At 44.1% G+C, this 20,183-nt stretch overlaps 1 protein-coding gene across 1 annotated transcript in view; it reads right to left on the reverse strand.

Annotated features, from left to right (window-relative positions):
- Positions 1-20,183, reverse strand: part of GATB (glutamyl-tRNA amidotransferase subunit B) — a 167,360-nt gene that overhangs the window by 145,921 nt on the left and 1,256 nt on the right. Inside the window, exon 2 of the mRNA XM_040331899.1 lies at positions 12,338-12,488. Within this exon, the coding sequence (XP_040187833.1) occupies positions 12,338-12,488 (151 nt within the window). The remainder of the gene's footprint in view (positions 1-12,337; positions 12,489-20,183) is intronic.

The following is a 20,183-nucleotide window of genomic DNA, read 5'->3' on the forward strand; positions in this document are numbered from 1 at the left end:
TCAAATCATTACGACGCATGCGGGGGATCCCTTCGGACGGATGGATCCGATGAGTCTATACAGACCAGTGGATCCATCCGTTGGGATGGATTCCAGCAGATAGATTTGTTTAGCATGTCAGCAAATATTCGATCTGCTGGAATCCATCCCAGGGGAGAAATATCCGCGGAAACGGATCCGCTGGAGTGTACACACCATAGGATCTATCCGCTGAAACCCATTTGCTGGGATTTTTCAGCGGATGGATTCTATCGTGTGTATGGGGCCTTAGTCCTTTGGATTGAGACAAGCACACACTATAGAGGGATATGCTTTGTTCATATTTTATGTCAGAGGTTTAAAAATGCTTAAAAGAAAAATTAAAGTTGTAGTTTAACCCCTTCACGCCTAAGGCCGAGTACTCACGGCAGGACATGTCCGATGAAAACGGTCTGCAGACCGTTTCCATCGGACATGTCTGGCCGGGGACTTCTGTTCGATGGCTATACACACCATCGAACAGAAGCCCGCGCGTAAACATTACGCGGGGCGTGTCCGCGGTGTCGCCGCGTCGATGACGCGGTGTCGCCGCGACAATGACGCGGCGACGTGGGCGGGCCGCCTTAAAAATGCTTCCACGCATGCGTCGAAGTCATTCGACGCATGCGAGGGATGCGGGCGGCAGGACATGTACGGTAGGTCTGTACAGACGACCGTACATGTCCGGGCGGACAGGTTTCCAGCGGACTGTTTTAAAACAAGTCCGGGAAACAGTTGTCCGCTGGAAACCTGTCTGATCCGTCCCAAAATGGTCCGCTCGGGCCAACACACGGCCAAACATGTCTGCTGAAACTGGTCTGCGGACCAGTTTCAGCAGACATGTTTGGTCGTGAGTACGGGGCCTAAGGGTAAAACAAATCTAAATGCCCAAGCACAATTTTGATACTTTTACATGTGTTAGTAAAACTGTACAGACCACAACTACTTTGTGCATCCAGGTGAATTATACCTCATATTTTAGGGACAAATTGGTTTATATTGGTGGTAAATGGTAATGGATATCTCCAGATCTTTGTTTATTGTTCCCAAAGGAAAATTGGCCAATAATAGTAAAAACAAATCATATTATTTTTTTAAATGTAGCTGTATATTTTTTGCTACTACCATAACCTTCCACCAAAGAACAACCCAAATTAAATTCATTGCATCAATCACAGCGATACCACATATGTGTATGTTAATTGTTGTTTGTACCCGTAGTACAGCCCAAAAAAAAAAAATTGTGCGCATTTTGCTTTTTTTTATCCTAAACACACGGACACAAAAAAAAAATACTGATCCTGACCCAAACCTCAACCCCGGCGATTTGTATTTTTTTTTATTATGGTTATTTATTTAATACACATTTGTTTTTCCTGCAGGGGGAGAGAGAGAGATTATGCATTTCTCTCCTCCATTCACAGAGAAACAAAAACTGAGGCAGGTTTTGCAGCGACTTTTTTTTTTTTTGTCATTCAAAGGTTTATTGAAAAGTAAAAAGAAAGCACAAATCGCAAAACGCAGATGCAACTGCACAAAAATAATCAATATAGTCCAATGAAATGTTTTTCGACTCAAGAATGTACTCTGTTTAGTTTTTCACAAAATAAAATTATAAAGTAAATAATCATCGCTAATCATCGTAGTTTTCAATATGCATAAAACTATGGAACAAACTAGTTCATGACAACGCAACATAATAAGTCAACCTTGTCCAAGATCTAGGAAAAGATGAACAACATTGATGGTTTTATTAGATGCCATGCTTTTGACATTATCCGCTAATCTAAATATAATTGCAAACAGAATTGGAGCAGAGAGAGAGAAAAAGAGGAGAAAGGGGAGGGTGAGAAGTAAGGCACTTGGCGTGTAGTACAATCTTAACAATCGTCCAGAATTAGCAAACTTGCACAGAATAGTGTTTCCGATAAGGGGTTCCAAGTACAGTACAAAGCAACAGTACAGAGCCATATTCTCAGGAGGTGTGAGAGTGTCAGGGCACTAACCTTTCACGGTCACATTCCCCAGTTGGCTCTGGGTGGAATCGAACCCAGGACCTCTCCATTGCTGGTCCAGGTCTTTGCCTCTGAGCCACTGCTCAGTGTTATTCTTCTTGCTGTCCGTTGGAGCCTGGTTCTGAACCTGTGCTACTGTGGACCAATCAGTGGCCTGAGCGGCCTATTTAAGCCAGCCCCTTCCTCCTTGCAAATTGCTGGTTCGTTGTCAGTGTTTGGAGTATTTGCTACTGGAAACCTTATCTGTGGATATCCTGTTTTACCTGACCTTTGGCTTGCTCTCTGGATTGCTGCTCTCCTCAACCCTGTGACCCCGGCTTGAACTTTGGACTATCTGACTTCTCAACCCCTTGACCTCGGCTTGTTCTCTGGATTATTCTTCAGCCTTGTCCCTGTTTGAGCACCTTCTGTTTGGACTATTTCCTGTGTGCTTCTGAACAGCCTCCAGTGAGCTTCGGCTATCCAGTTCCCGGTCCACCTTGGATTCCCTCCTGCCACTGGACCCGGTGCCTCTTGGTGCGTCCTTCCCTCTGTCTCAAACTACAGCGGGTGGATCGTATCGAGTCGCAAAGGTGAGCCGCCCTTGGCATCTCGGCCTCGGTAAGTAACGTTCCTGACAATACAAACCAGCCAGATGTCTGAGGCCGACAGGGCACGCTCACCCTTTGAAACCCTGTGTCAACAGGTGTCTGTATTGACTGTTGCCGTTCAAAAATTGCAAGAAGGTAAACCCTTACATAATGGACTGACCAATAACATGGAGTCCGCAGACTTGTACAAAATGCTCACCTCCTTGGCTCTGCAAGTCTCCAGCCTGAACCATACCACTCTGGAACTACAACAAGAAGTTCAAATATTTAAAGGGACAGCACGCCCAACCCCGGAACCAGCATATTATGAGCCATTTGTTGTCATGCCAGAGAAATTTGATGGTAGCCGTGCATCCTTCTTGTGCTTTAAAACTGATTGTGAGCTGTTGTTTACCCTTAAACCTAGGACCTATGCCATGGACTATATTAAGGTTCGAGCTTCCATCAACTTGCTAACAGGGCAGATCAAATCGTGGGCTCATCTGCTGTTGCAGGAAAAGAGTCCAGTCTTGGACAGCTGGGAAACGTTCATGTCTGCTCTGGACTCATACATTCCTGTCTCCAAGAGGACCAGCGCTCCCAGGTCTGCTCCCAGTTCACGTGGCCTACGGGTATCTAGGGACAGGAAGCCCCAGTACAGTTATGACATCCAGCCAGCCCAGTGTGTGCCAAGTTATGAAGCTCTGTATGTGCCCAGCCATGAAGCTCCCCCACCACAAAGTCTTGACATTCCTGTGGATGCACACACGCCTACCTTGGAGGAGGAGGAACCCATGCAGATCGGGGCCATCCGGTCCAGCCTATCTGAGGTAGAAAGAGAGCGGAGGAGAGGCTATGGACTTTGCTTTTATTGTGGTGCTAGCGGGCACCTTATATCGCTCTGCCCAACTCGCCCACCTCGGCCAAAGGTTCTTCAGGTGGGTACTATTGGGAGTTTTTTCTATGCCTCAGAATCTGTACCTACCTTCCCAGTTGAAGTTCCGGCTCCAGTGTCCCCAGTTCCGGCTCCAGTGTCCCCAGTTCCTGTGTCTCCAGCTCCAGTTCCTGTGTCTCCAGTTGAAGTTCCGGTGTCTCCAGTTCCGGTGTCTCCAGTTCCGGTGTCTCCAGTTCCGGTGTCTCCAGTTCCGGTGTCTCCAGTTCCGGTGTCTCCAGTTCCGGTGTCTCCAGTTCCGGTGTCTCCAGTTCCGGTGTCCCCAGTTCCGGTGTCCCCAGTTCCGGTGTCCCCAGTTCCGGTGTCCCCAGTTCCGGTGTCTCCAGTTCCGGTGTCTCCATTTGAACTTCCTGTGTTTCCAGTTCCGGTGTCTCAAAGTTCCTGTGGCTCCAGTGTCTTCAGTTCCTGTGTCCCCAGTTCCAGTGTCTTCAGTTCCTGTGTCCCCAGTTCCAGTTCTTGTGTCTTCAGTTTCTGTGTCCCCAGTTCCAGTTCCTGTGTCTTCAGTTTCTGTGTCCCCAGTTCCAGTTCCTGTGTCTTCAGTTCCTGTGTCCCCAGTTGAAGTTCCAGATCATATCTCCCCAAGTGAAGTTCTCCCTCCAGACTGCACATATGCCTCAAATGGTACCATGGTTCGTAAACATGATCTGGTGACATTTGAACGGGCTTTACAAGCGATGAGGGCACCCCCTACCAGAACTTCAAGATCAACGAAGTCCAAAAAGAAAAAGTAAAAATCTACATGCTCCCTGTTTAATCCGAGCTTTCCATCAGGAGCATCCGGAACTGATGGACAGTTTGGGCGTCCGGAGTCCGCCCCTAGGGGGGGGGCACTGTCAGGGCACTAACCTTTCACGGTCACATTCCCCAGTTGGCACTGGGTGGAATCGAACCCAGGACCTCTCCATTGCTGGTCCAGGTCTTTGCCTCTGAGCCACTGCTCAGTGTTATTCTTCTTGCTGTCCGTTGGAGCCTGGTTCTGAACCTGTGCTACTGTGGACCAATCAGTGGCCTGAGCGGCCTATTTAAGCCAGCCCCTTCCTCCTTGCAAATTGCTGGTTCGTTGTCAGTGTTTGGAGTATTTGCTACTGGAAACCTTATCTGTGGATATCCTGTTTTACCTGACCTTTGGCTTGCTCTCTGGATTGCTGCTCTCCTCAACCCTGTGACCCCGGCTTGAACTTTGGACTATCTGACTTCTCAACCCCTTGACCTCGGCTTGTTCTCTGGATTGAATAAAGAATGATGAGCGCAAACTGAAAATCTAAAAGTGAATATAAAGACAGTCCATAGGGGACTGATAACAATCAATAAAGATATGCAGTGAATTCAAAATTAGTGAAATAACCCAAAACTGATAATAAATCCCAAAATAAAAGTCCAAATATATAAATCAAAGTTTGGATAAATCAATCTAGTGTGCCAGTGATAAACAAAACTTCTGCACTTCGGGCATCAATGTGGACAATCTTGATAACTCTTTGCTTAGCCTGGGCTCGCAGTGCGCTTACCTCCAGACACTAGGTCATGCGTGTCAACGAAATCCTCCCAAAACTGGAACAGAATCCAAACAGTGGGTAACACGTGTTGCACGGAATCTTCCCAGTGCTGAGATAGAATCGAGGGGCGTTCTCTGTATCCAATACCAGTATAGGTCCAGGCGCAGCGAAGTCGACTCCACAGGATAGCCACAAGGTGTATCAGGAGCAAATGTAGAAATAAAAAGCTCTCATGGTGAAGTATGCAAGCACTTTAAAATTTAATAAAGGTAAAAATGTGCTTACATTGAAAAAACGAATAAAACGCCAAACAGCGGCACTTCCGGTGGACGGTCAGGGTGTCACGTCACTTCCGGTCACATCTAACCTTATGCATTACGTCACGACACGTGACTTCATCGGAGGTTACTGAGTGACTAATGGATACTGCCTTATATTGATACAAACAGGAAATGGTCCAGCAGCCATTTTAGATTACAAAATGGCATTTGGACAGAGCTAGGCTGCGGCCATTTTAGAGAAGGGCAAAGATAAGGGAAAAAAATATTTATTTATTTGAACTGGTGACGTAACGAATTACGGACCAGACCATGTCACGCTAAAAACAACGGACATATTGAATATGCACAACTCAAAATGCCAAAAATTAATTATATTCAATTAAATGTAAAACCCACATTAAAACTTGTCAAAATAAAATATGTATATAAATGACAAGATAACAGACTAAGGACACCAATATTGGATAGATAAACCCCCAGATCCTGCCCCCCTCTATGTGAATTGGTAATGGGGTACATTGTACACCTACCATTTCACAAAGGAAGTGTAAATAGTTGTAAAAAGCACACACACACCGTAGAAAAAAATTCCTTTATTAATAAAAAAATAAATCCAGCGGTGGTAATCCACTCGGTCCCGGCTCCCTGCTCCAACGTTGTCTGTATCCATTGACGGGTGATCTCCTCTCCGGTCCAGCGATGAGAAGATCATCCGTGATCCAGAGTGCAGCATTGCTGACCGCCTCTCTCCGCCGGACACAGCCCAGCGAATGAGCGGTTGAAGCTGTGACATTTCTTTTATTGGTGAGGCGGGGCCACCCGTCACGTGACTCCGCCCCCTCTGACGCAAGGGGGAAGCCAGGCTTCCCCAGTGACGTAGCAGAGGGTGCGTCAGAGGGGGACGGGGTCACGTGCCTCACCAATAAAAGAAATGTCACAGCTTCAGCCGCTCATTCGCCGGGCTGTGTCCGGCTGAGAGAGGAGGCCGGCGATGCTGCGCTCTGGATCCTGGAAGATCTTCTCATCGCTGGACCGGAGAGATCACCCGTCGCTGGATATAGACAACGTTGGAGCAGGGAGCCGGGACCGAGTGGATTACCACCACTGGATTTATTTTTTTATTAATAAAGGACTTTTTTCCACAGTGTGTGTGTGTGTGTGTGTGTGTGTGTTTTTTACAACTATTTACACTTCCTTTGTGAAATGGTAGGGGTACAATGTACCCCATTACCAATTCACATAGGGGGGGGGCCAGGATCTGGGGGTCCCCTTTGTTAAAGGGGTCTTACAGATTCTGATAAGCCCCCCCGCCCGCAGACCCCCACAACCACCAGGCAAGGGTTGTGGGAATGAGGCCCTTATCCCCATCAACATGGGGCCTGGTACGGTTCAGGAGAGGGGGGGGCGCACTCTGTCAGGTTAAAGCGGATCTCCACTCTAAAGTGGAGTCCCGCTGATCGGAACCCTCCCCCCCTCCGGTGTCACATTTGACACCTTTCAGGGGGGAGGGGGGTGCAGATACCTGTCTACAGACAGATATCTGCACCCACTTCCGGCCCTACGATACGGGCAAAGGACGGGTTTTTTCTCCGCTTCCCATCGCCCCCCGTTGTATGCTGGGAACACTCGGCTCCCAGCACACAGCGGGAGCCAATCGGCGGGCGCAGCGCGACTCGCGCATGCGCCGTAGGGAACCGGGCAGTGAAGCCGGAGCGCTTCACTTCCTGGTTCCCTCACCGTGGATGGAGGGGGGAGCAGCAGGGTGACGAGCGATCGGCTCGTCATCTGCTGCGATCACCGCTGGACTCCAGGACAGGTAAGTGTCCTTATATTAAAAGTCAGCAGCTGCAGTATTTGTAGCTGCTTGCTTTTAATATAGTTTTTTAGTGGCACATCCGCTTTAACATGCTCGGATAAGGGATCTGGTGTGGATTTTTGTAGGAAACTCCACGCCATTTTTTTTTTATTTGGGGTGGAGTTCCCCTTAAAATCCACACCAGACCTGAAGCGTCTGGAATGAATATTTGGGGGGAACCCCACGTAATTTTTTTTTTAAATTGACGACGGGGTTCCCCTTAATATCCATACCAGACCTGAAGGGCCTGGTAATTGAATTTGGGGGGACCCCCACGCTATTTTTTTTTATGAATGAATCCTCTCTAAATTGTCGGGAGCCGACAATTCATTATAGCCGCAAGTTCGGTTTTAAATGACTTTTTTTCTTTCAAAAATGACACTTTGTGCAGGGACAGTTCTAAGTACTGGAAAAATGCGCTATTTCACATGCTAACTTTACACCCCCCCCTAGGTACGAAAGTTAAAGGAATATTTCACTTTTATTGTTTCACTTTTAGCATTATTAAATTCACTGCTCCCGAAAAAAATGGCCGTTTTTAAAACTTTTTTTTGCATTGATACATGTCCCCTGGGGCAGGACCCAGGTCCCCAAACACTTTTTAGGACAATAACTTGCATATTAGCCTTTAAAATTAGCACTTTAGATTTCAAACGTTCGAGTCCCATAGAATTTAACAGGGTTCTAAAGTTCACACGAACGTTTGGTGTGTTCGCAAGTTCTGGTGCGAACTGAACAGGGGGGTGTTCGGCTCATCCCTAGTGCTGATTTATAACAACTAATGATTGGTGTTGGTTCATGAACCCGGAGCAAAAGGACAGTGCCAATATCAGCAAGTCAGAATCCACTTTTAATTTGTGTAAGAAATTGAGAGAGAGCCTTGACACCATTGATTATATTTTTGCCTTCCAGTTTTCATAAATAGGTCCAAAATTTAGAGTAGTACTGATTTTAAACATAATAAACTTTTTTTATAGGTTACATTTAATGTGGGAATTTAACTCCCAGTGTATAAATTGCTGCAGAAAATAGCATACAGATTTAGTATCTCTGATGCCCTGAAAGATCCCAAAAGTAACAGATCCTTGCTTGTACATTATTGCTGAGTACATTGGAAATGCCTTCTGAGGAAACTTCAGTCTGATTGTGCTATGAATTTCGAATAAAGGAATACGAGACCAACATAAACATTTGTACAAGTTATAGCTGCACTGAATATTATGGTAATTGCAGTCATATTTACAATTGTTACAATGTAGGGTTTCTGTGTTAATAAAGTAATTTTATGTAAGGCTGCAGAGATCCTGTACATTGATATGCACACAGTGGAGCTCGTAAACACTACCTGAAGTAGAGCAATATAAATATTGCAAACATATATACTCTTAAATATCCTGCCTATTCTTAGATTTGACTAACAAACAAAAGGTGAGAAAATTCATGCATACAAATTAGGATTCATCTGTTCATATTGTTTGCACAGAGAGTCACTATATTTGCTATATGTTAATGTTTACCTATGTTCTCATTTCCTATTCAGTGTCTCATCATCATCATATACGAGTGTGTACAGGCGTATGTACTGTGTGTGTGTACATTGCTTGTATGTACACTATGTGTGTGCGTTAGTGCAGGGAACAGGAGTATATCACCCCTGTGCCTATGTACTTGACACACTTCTGACCCCTTAACACTTTACAATCGGTTTGTACAATCTTGTTTTGATTCCCGAACAACTATGAACAGATTGTTTAGATAGGCCCTTGCACTTTATAGTTATTCATAAATCCAATGGAGATTGCACATATTGTACAACTTGACAGTAATTTGCGTGGTCAGCTTTGAGCCCAACTGAAATTTCAGTTTTTAACCACTTGACCTCCAGAAGGTTTAACCCCATAAATGACCAGAGCATTTTTTGCTATTCAGCACTGTGCTACTTTAACGGGCAATTGCATAGTCATGCAACACTGTACCCAAATGAGATTTATATTATTATTATTTTTATTTATTATTTTATTATTATTATTTTTTTCTCACAAATAGAGCTTTCTTTTGGTGGTATTTGATCACCACTGGGTTTTATTTTTTATTTTTTTTTAGATATACCGTGTTTCCCCGAAAATAAGACATACCCATAAAAATAAGCTGTAGCAGGATTTCTAAGCCTTTCCGAAATATGAGCCATACCCCCAAAAATAAGACATAGCGATAGGCGTGACTATGCGTAGCGGCGCGGAGCGGTAAAGAAAACGTAATAGGCGTATGTAGTGTACTGGTGCGGAGATGTAAAGAAGTTGTGCAGCCCTTCTCATCTGCTCCATCGTGACAGCTGCTACGGTATCTCTAGGTGACTGGAGAGGTGTCGGCAGCCCCATCAATAAGGTCGGCTCCCCCTGTCAGGTCCCGGTCTGTGAAAGTGAAAGTAAAAAGTCTCCTCAGTGAAGTGAGGAGCAGGACGCTCTGTCCTCAGGGGAAGAAGTAGCTGCTCCCCAGCACTGACCAGCAACAGTCTGTGGGTCTCTCTCACCCCACACAAACACCAGGGGATAGGGGGAAAAGCTTCAGCAAACAGTCTGCTACTGAGCCCAAAGAGATCATCCCAGCTCCACTGTGCAGATCCCTGAAAAATAAGCCACATCAGCACAGCAGCTTTGTTGGCCTATCTCTGCTTTTCTATTTCTGTACAACCAGACAAGATGAGTGCAAAAAGAAAGTTATTCTGTTGAGTACAAGAAAGGAATTGTGGAAAACTCCAGAGGCAAGAATCTTACGGCTTTTTGCAAAGAGAAGAATTTGGATATCTGAATGGTCCAAAGATGGCGGGCAGAATATGATAACCTCAGTCTACAGGTGGACAGAGGAAATGCTAAGAAGCGCAAGTGTGGCTCAGGTCGGCAACCTTTATTTTCTGAGCTGGAAGACATGATCAGTGAATACGTTGCTGATAGGAGAGCAAAGGCTTTGGTTGTGCGCAGGGCTGATATTCAAGCATTTGCCTTTGCAATGGCACCACAATTCGACATATCCCCAGAATTCAAAGCATCACAACACTGGCTAGATGGCTTCCTGCAGCGATATGAACTGTCTCTCAGAAAATCAACAACACTGTTTAAGTTGGAAGATGCTGAAGTTATTAAGCGAGCACTTGCATTCAAGTCCTTTGTTGATGGCATCGACTTTTCTAAATACCAACTTTGCAACATGATTGCTATGGATGAAACTGCAGTGTTTATGGGTCAAGGAGCCCAAACAACAATTGACCAGACGGGTGCCTCCTCAATCTACGTTCCCTCCACTGGTTATGAAAGTGCACGTGTTACCTGTATTTTGGCAATTAGTCTTGATGGGATGAAAGCCACACTTGTTATCATCACTAAGGGCAAGAAAGATAAGTTGGAACGCGTTTCTGGCATTTATGTTCTTGAAACCGAAAAAGACTGGTGCACACACGCAGTTATAATAAGTGGCTTGATTTAATGCTGCTACTTGTTTTGCGAGGTGGCCAAAGAGGTCTGCTAGTCTGGGATTCAGCCAGCAAGCTGAATGCTAAAGACATGAAGAATTTCCTTGCAGAGAGAAGAATAGATCAAATAATGATTCCTGCAGGAATTACTGCCTATCTGCAGACTCTTGATATTGCAATAAACAAGCCATTCAAAGACCATTTGCGTATGGAAATTAATGACTACATAGAAAATAGAATGACAAGAAATCAGCGTGGAAACTTTGTGAAACCTGGCCTGTACGAGGTTGTGATCTGGGTGAAGAATTCATGGGATAAAATCACTGACAGTGTTGTTGCCAATGCACTCCGAGCAGGTTACATGGATAAGAGCTGCTCATTTAATGAGAGCTCTATTGCTCGACATGAAAGATTGGGGCCAATGGTTCTAAAGGAAATGGAGTCGCAAGAAATTCAGGATGGAATTCCGAGTTTGGAGAGTTATGACGATGTTCCAGAAGAAGACGACTTAACTGTATTTGAATAAATGTAAATTGTTGTACCATACTTACCGGTAATAAAAATAAGACAACCCCTGAAAATAAGCCATAGTGTGTTTTCTCGAGGAAAAATAAATATAGGAACGGTGTCTTATTTTTTGGGGAAACACGGTAAACACATAGACTGAATTTTTTTAAATGCCAATATTTTCTACATTCTGTTATAAAACACATCCAATCAGAAAAGCAATCGTTTTCATAAATTTAGTTCTGCTACATGTCTTTGGTAAAGAACAAATCCCAGTCTACAAACTTTGGTATACGGTATATACTGGAATTTATGCAGCTATAGACATTATGCTGTAATGGCGGTAATCACCAATTTAAAGTGTGACTATGATATGGTGGAGAGCAATCTGGTGCTAACAGACACTATCTGTGAGGATCACTAACTGACATTAATACAGTTATCAGTGATAATACTGTACACCGACATTGTATCAATGACACTGGCTGGGAACACATGGGGGCAATCAAGGGGTTAACTGTGTGCCTAACAATGTGTGCTGCTATTACATTACTATCTGGCTGTTTTTTGTTTCTCCCAAGAAACAGCCAGATCGTTGTTCACAGTACAAAGAGTGCTGTGTTTTTACAAACACAGAACTGTGTGTTATTGGCCACAGCTGATTTCAGCCAAAATGATTGGCTGAAATCAGTCCAATCTCAGCACGGGTCAGCAAAGGGCATGCCCCAAACCCAGAAGCAAGCTGGCAACGTAGAGGAAAGGTTGTTCAGCCTGCCTGAGCCGCTCGCCCACACTAAATCTACTGTGGGGCGGGCGAAAAGTAGATAATTGGCTGAATGCATTTAAGGTGTATCAAAACAAAGGGTGTTCAAAGTCAGTCCTATTTTAACAATTAGAGAAGCCTTTACATTTTTTCCACCTAGCGGCTGCTTCCTAAGAAAACAAATTGTAAAACAGGACCTCTTTGTATGTATCTTAGTACAAATATAGATTTTTTTCATATACAACTTCAAAGTATGGTAGTCTCAAGTGAAGATTTGAAATACGCATTGTAAAAATGTAAAAGCCATTTAACTGCCCACAGGACAGCACTTTTAATGGAGTGTATTTTTTGTTTATGTTTTTATACAAACCTTAGTAAAAGACCTGGAAAATAAATAAATGTACAAAATACTTACTGGCAGTGTTCCTGGCAAGGAAGCATCAAAAAACGACACTGTGGAGTTTGGCGGAGCAGCAAACTTAACTTGTGAACTTGAAAAAAGCTTGGAAGCAGAATTAATCTGTGCATGGACCTCAAGACCAACAACTCCTTCCCAGAGCAAAGATCTGCAAGAAGAACCATATAGTACATTATACAGTTTGAGAATTTCTAGGGATTCCATATGACAGCAACAGTTTCTGAATTGTTTTTGCCACAGAGATGTCATTTTTCAGCTTCTTGTGAAGGGCAGTTAGGTCAGATGGCCGGAACGAAGACCGGGTGAAGATGGAAGCCTCTGTAGCGGTGACAGAGCGCCCCTGGAGGGCTTCATTTTAAGGGGGTCTTTCATAATGTGCTAGTATGCTGTGCAGGGGGGGGGGGGTTTATTTCCCTAGAGTTTACAACTAAAACTACAATTATTTGATTGTTGTTAAAAAAAAATTAACAAAATGATACTTGAATTTTAGGGCTACTCGGGAGACTGGGTTCAAATAAAACTGGCATTTGTAAGGTACACTGGATGTTCTCTATCTCTCCTAGCTGCCCTTCTTGCTGGCAGTGGCATTTTGGCAGAAAGAAAATGCTTGACACTCATAAACGACTTTAGCGGTGTCAAGTGTCTGGGCGTTATTTAATTTAGAATAATAATTAATCCTGGCCATTAAATTAACCAACAATCAAGCGCTGAATGTACATTTAGGCGTGTTTATACGCGTCAAGCGTTTTTTCCTGCCAAAATGCTGCCGCTCCTGGACGTACAGGCAGTGAAATTTTTAGTTTCTGCCTCTCAACACCCCTGCTTCCAAGCTCCTCTAAAAGCCTATGGCTGTATTCACACCTGAGCGTAGCGTGATCGCTTTTCCGTAGTTTTTTCGCGCATGTGTACTCGCTTGTATGTAGCGTTTTCGGACTTTGGCTTTTTTTTTTTTTTTAATTAGCCCCGTAGAGAAAACTATTATCTGTTGCATCATTTGTTGCTAGGTATTTCAGCTTTTTTAGCTTTTCCATTAGCTTTTTTTCAGTCTTTTTTTATTATTCATTTATTATAATGTTTTTCCGTTACTGTAAGGGGTATGAGTTCAGTTGGGTTGGGGTTATTTATTATTTTATTTTTTATCTTATTATTATTATTATTATTATACGAATAATAAATAAATAAATGTAAAATAAATACATAAATAATAAAAATCATAAAAGAATAATAAATACAATACTTAACAATAAATAATTAACCTTTAACTTTAACCCTTACTCTTAAAAAAATAAAATAATAAACTAAACACCCTAACCCAAAAATAGTAATAATAATAATAATAATTATTATTAATAATGTTTTTGTATTATTATTCTTATTATTAATAATAATACATTTAATATTTTTTAAGGTTAGAGGTTAATTATTAATGTATTATTACATATTATTAATTTATTTTATTTATTTATAATTGTTTGATATTTGTGTATTTATTTTACATTTATTTATTCATACATTACTATTTTACTTTTAACGTTTTTTAATTTGAGCAGAAAATTGCGACAAAACGCGTAAATACACACAAAAAAAATGCCAAAAACACCCAAATCTGCCAGATTCGAGTGACAAAAAAAGCTGTATGTCTTCAGGCATTTTGGAAGTGGAGATGTGAACCATCTCAATTTGAGAATCATTTTTATTTTATTTTCCCCTTTTGGAGCTTCAGGCATGAAGCTACAAAATATTGAGGTGTGAATGGAGCCTACATGTGCATGGACACATAGGGGTTGATTTACTTAGGCCCCTTTCACACTGGGGCGGGAGGGGCATCGGCGGTAAAGTGCCAATATGATTAGAGGCGCATTACCGCCAATTTCGTGTCGCTGTTCACCCGCTAAAGGGGCGCTTTTATACCCCGCTAGCGGTCGAGAAAGGGTTAAAAACCGCCTCTGCAGAGGTGCATTGAGGGTGATATAGCCGCGGAGTCCCATTGATTTTAATGGGCAGAAGCGGTATACACACTACTCCTTCACCACTCCAAAGATGCTGCTAGCAGGACTTTTTGTACCATCCTGCTAGCGCACCGCTCCAGTGTGACTGGAGACACACTGGAGACACAGCAGCGGCTGTTTAGGGTCGGTTTGCAGGCGCTATTTTTAGCGCCTGCAAACCGCTCCAGTGTGAAAGGGGTCTAAAGGCAAACAGATTGTACACTTTGCAAAGTGCAGTTGCACCAGAGCTTAGTAAATGAGGTGGAGGTTCTCTTTGCAAAGAATATCCAATCATGTGCAAGGAAAAAAAAAAAGAAATGCATTTTTGATTGCACATGATTGGATGATGGAAGTCAGCAGGGCTTCTGGTCATTTACGAAGCTCTGGCACGACTGCACAGTAAATCAACCCCACAGGCAACATGAAGGGGGGCATTTAGGCTGCATTCACACCTAAGCGTCGGTCGTTTTTTTCCGGCGTTTTGTCGCACGTATTCATGCTTATTTGCGCGTTTGCATACAGCGTCGTCAGACGTTTTTGTACTTCAACGTTTTTTATTTTAGCCAATAGGAAAAATGATCATCTTTTCATCACTTGTTGCTATGTTGGTAGATTTTTTTAATCTTCTGCCTGGGTGAAAAGTTCTATTGGTTAAAGCGACGAAACGCCCGTAGCAAATGCTCGTTGTCGCGCATTACTTTCTATGGCAAATGGAAACGCTCAAAAACGACCAAACCGCCCGATACGTGCGACAAAAAAGGGTCCGGAACTTGTTTGAGCTTCAGCCGTTCGGCGTCAGGCGTATTGGCGTGGAGATGTGAACCATCTCCATAGGGAATAATGTATTTTTTCCCCTCTAGCGTATTTGAGCGTCGCGCTTCAGGCGACAAAACGCTCAGGTGTGAATGCAGCCTCAGAGGCAAAAAACACACACTAAAAGCCCCTAGGAGCAGCTGAAAAAAACATTCACGTGCACAAGAGGCCTGAATGAGGTCACAGTGAAATTTTCAGTGAAGTCGGCAAACATTGAAAGAAATAAGATGCTCCCAGGGAAACTGAAATTATTGTTTCTCCAAAGACACAGTTAAAAAATTATCACTAATTTAAGAAACAACCACCTTTCCGAAAAAAAAAAAGATAAGCAACACGCCTGGGCAAGCTAATCGCTGGTTTTATCTGCTAGGATTTCAGTCTGAACACATTGCACAACTTGTGCTTCTATTCAGCAAAACTCTCTCAGGAGTCTCTTAAGATCTGACAGTATTCCAACTGCACTATTGTTTATTGATCTTTTAGTCATAAAGTACTTCAAGTGACAGCAGATAAGCATCCAGAGAACATTTCTAAGTCCTAAACTCTCCTATTTGCTAGAACATCATATTTCACACTCCACATTCATTCCTATCTAGCTACCCTGCACTAATCCTAGTCTATTCTAAATGATTTTATCACATTAAGCCTGTGACACTCTGTGGAATTGGATCATCCATGGCCAGAAATACTAAATGACTGCTATTTTCTTTATGCTTACACTGACTTATCAGATTAGCCCAAGTTCCAAATACCCACAAGACCGAAGATAAAACCTAGGTAAAACATTCAATTGATAAAATAACTGTTGCTTCAAATGTTAGCAAAAATACACGTACAATAAAAACACCGAAGGGCTCGTTCACACACACAGCAATACCCGGTGTTTAAGCCGCGTTAGAGCAGTGTTTATAAAGCCTCCTAACCGCCCTTCAATGACTGCCATGAACATTACAATGGGCACCAACAGCGCAGTTGTAAGAAAAGTACAGCATGTGCTAGAACGAGAAGACTACCTCACGTGCGTACTCATAATTCCAAGCAAAGCTCACTGCAAGATATCTATTAGGCTCCATGCACACAGAAGCTAAAAAAAACGCCAGTAGCTTTGCAGGGAGCCTTTCAAAGTTTTTTAGCGATTTTGCAATAGTGTTTATTAGCGTTTTTCAGTGTAGCGTTTTTTAGCGCTTTTTTTTTCTTTTTTTTCAATGGCTAAAAATTGCTGCAAAACGCTGGCGTAAACAGTTTTAAGCGGTTTTCGGCGTTTTGCATTTTTCCCCGCCAAAAAATGACACTTTGAACGCAAATTTTGGGTGTTCAGAAAAAAGCCAATAAACTCCAAAGCTCATTAACACTAAAAAACGCCCATGAGTTAGGGTTGCCACCTTTTCTTCAAGTCAAACCCGAACACTTTAGCGGCACACAGCATTTTTTTTTATAGAATATACTATACATATATTTTGCAATTAAATAACATTTCTAATCATACGAAGTTAATCACAAGAGTCCCCATTTACATTAGAGTCCATAGAGTTCCCATCATACATCCGAATCTGCAGAGTTCCCTTTTTACATCTGAACTCGCAGTAACTACACTGTAAGGGGGGACTCTGCAGACTCTGATGTAAGGGATGCCCTGGGAACAAGGGGTGCTCTGATTTAAGGGGGAACACTGTGAACTCTGAGTGTGTGCGTTTGTTAGTGCTGGCTTTGGGCAGCGTGAAAGAGAGTGTAACAGACACTCTCAGTTTAGATAACTGCAACCAGCAACCCTGCTGGCAAACCATAGTCCTGTCTGAATAATGTGTTCAGGTTTCAGGCAGTCTGAAACCCGAACGCATGATTCCAAACCCGAACTGTCCGGTTGAATCCTGGACAGGTGGCAACCCTACCATGAGTGCATAGGCACATAGGCTAACTTAGAGTTCAGTTTATGGGCTTTTTAACCACTTAACGACCGCCGCATGTACATATACGTCCACAGAATGGCACGTACAGGCAGATGGGCGTACATGTACGTCCCTGCCTTTCCGCGGGTCGGGGGTCCGATCGGGACCCCCCCGGTACATGCGGCGGTCGGAAATCGTCTGGGAGCGATCCGGGATGATGTGGTGGCTATTTGTTTCTAGCCACCCCCTCGCGATCGCTCCCCGGAGCTGAAGAATGGGGAGAGCCGTATGTAAACACGGCTTCTCCGTGCTTCACTGTGGCGGCGTATCGATCGAGTGATCCCTTTTATAGGGAGACACAATCGATGATGTCAGACCTACAGCCACACCCCCCTACAGTTGTAAACACACACTAGGTGAAACATAACTCCTTCAGCGCCCCCTGTGGTTAACTCCCAAACTGTAACTGTCATTTTCACAATAAACAATGCAGTTTAAATGCATTTTTTGCTGTGAAAATGACAATGGTCCCAAATATGTGTAAAAATTAGCCTTTGTTGGGTTGTAGTTCTCAATGAGCTTTCATTGTGCTTCCTTTCAAAGTGTAACTGCCTGCCCGCATCTGCTGATCCTGGGTGCAATGCTTTACAGGCTTCTAACAAAAAAGTATGGCATATTTATTATTATATTTTTTTTAATAGTAATGGCGGCGATCTGCGATTTTTATCGGTACTGCGACCTTATGGCGGACACTTCGGACACATTTTTGGGACCATTGTCATTTTTATAGCGATCAGTGCTATAAAAATGTATTGATTACTGTAAAAATTACACTGGCAGGGAAGGGGTTAACACTAGGGGGCGATGAAGGGGTTAATTATGTTCCCTGTTCTAACTGAAGGGGGGGTGGGACTGACTAGGGGTTTACACACACAGCTCCTGGTTCTCGCTCGGTAACATGCGATCGCGCGCGACCCTAATGGCTACAATGCGAAGTGACGTATAGCTACGTGATTTCGCACAGCCGAGCCGGCCAGTCGCCGTATAACTGTGCGGGCTGGTCGGCTAGTGGTTAAAGTGAAACAATAAAAGTGAAATATTCCTTTACATTTCGTACCTGGGGGGTGTCTATAGTATGCCTGTAAAGTGGCGTATTTTCCCGTGTTTAGAATTGTCCCTGCATAAAATGTCATTTCTAAAGGGAAAAAAGGCATTTAAAACTACTCGCGACTATAATGAATTGTCGGGTCCCGGCAATACAGATAAAAGTCTTTGAAAAAAACGGCATGAGTCTCCCCCCCCCCGTCCATTACCAGGCCCTTTGGGTCTGGTATGAATATTAAGCGAAACCCCGAACTAAAATAAAAAAATAAAAATCGTGGGGGTCCCCCTCAAAATCCATACCAGACCCTTTAGATCTGGTATGTATTTTAAGGGGAACCCCGCGCCGAAATAAAAAAAAATGGTGTGGGGTTCCCCCCCAAAAATCCATACCAGACCCTTATCCGAGCACGCAGGACAAGAGGGGGGGGGGGACGAGAGAGCGGCCCCCCCTCTTGAACTGTATCAAACCACATGCCCTCAACATGGGGAGGATACCCATGTTTATGGGAACAAGGGCTTCATCCCCACAACACTTGCCTGGTGGTTGTGGGGGTCTGCGGTCGGGGGGCTTATCAGAATCTGGAAGCCCCCTTTAACAAAGGGGACCCCCAGATCCTGCCCCCCCCTACATGAATTGGTAATGGGGTACATTGTACCCCTACCATTTCACAGAAAAAAGTGACAGAAATGGTAAAAAAAAAAAAAAAAACACAGACACAGCTTGGGACAAGTCCTTTAATAAAAAAAGAAAAAAAATACCAGCGATGTAATCCTTCCACGACCCGACGATCGATTCCGCCTCTATGCGAGACACCAGTCGAATGACACGAGACCCGCCGTGACAGCTCTTAAATAGCCGAGGGCGGGGTCACCCATGATGTGCACAGGTGACCCCGCCCCCTCTGATGCAACAGGGGTTTCCGGCTGTTTCTCTGTGGCGTCACAGGTGACCCGCCCCTCTCTGGCACAACGGGGGAGAGAGAGGGAATTGAGCATTGATGTCGGGGGTGGGTGGGAGCCAGCAGCTATCCAACACCAGCCAATGTTATCTGGGCGGGCCACTACGTGTATGCAGTCCCACCCCTTTCTTAAACAGCCCAATCAATGGCTGATGTTGGATAGCTGCTGGGTCCCACCCACCCCCGACATCACCGCTGAATTTGACAGCTCCTCTTTCTGCATTCAGTTACATGTCAGTTTTACACAGTTACACTATCGGCTCAGTGAGAAGCCTACCAGTGCCATCCAATGACATCTGCCAATTACTGCCAACCAGGGGCACCTGCCAATCAGTGCCACCTGTCAGTGCCAGTGCTACCTGCCAGTGCCAATCAGTGCCACATGCCTGAGCCAACCAGTGCCATCTGTACTGAGGACATTAAGTGTGTGGTAAAGTGACAGGAGCAAGTAGGGGGGAGTGGAGTGGGAGTGGTTGAGTTTATGAGACAAAGGAGGGGGGGGGAATAAATAAATAAATTTGGGCTAAAATATCAGCCGCAAAAATCGGCATTATATATCGGCGCTTCTGCTGTGATCATTTACAGCAGAACCCATCTGCGGGTGCTGGGCACTCGTTGTCCAGCGCCATCCACCAATCATCGGGCAGAGACTCAGAACCTGTAAATGTAAACTAGGCAGAGTTCAATTCTGATGGGGGGGAGGGGAGCTATGTTGCTGCCAAGCAAAAGCAGGCCAGGTTCACCACATCCAATTTGCATGACAAGACGATTGGCTCTCAATGGGACCACATTTGGAAAGGGTCCTGTGCGTCTTTGGTTCCAATTCAGGCAAAAATGATTCTGACCTGATTCAGTGAACAGGGACGCACCTGACCTCATGCTGTGAGCCATGGCCGGTGTGAACAGAGCCTTTAAGCCATCTCTTCCCCTAGTAAGCGCAGAGCACACAGTACACACAAACACTGGCTAGGCACACAGTTAACCCTTTGATCGCCCTAGATGTTTAACCTCTTCCCAGACAGTATCATTAGTACAGTGATAGTGCATATTTTAGCACTGATCACTGTATTAGTGTCATTGTTTCCTGCAAAAG

This window comes from Rana temporaria, chromosome 1 (assembly GCF_905171775.1).
Source record: "Rana temporaria chromosome 1, aRanTem1.1, whole genome shotgun sequence".
Taxonomy (NCBI): Eukaryota; Metazoa; Chordata; class Amphibia; order Anura; family Ranidae; genus Rana; species Rana temporaria.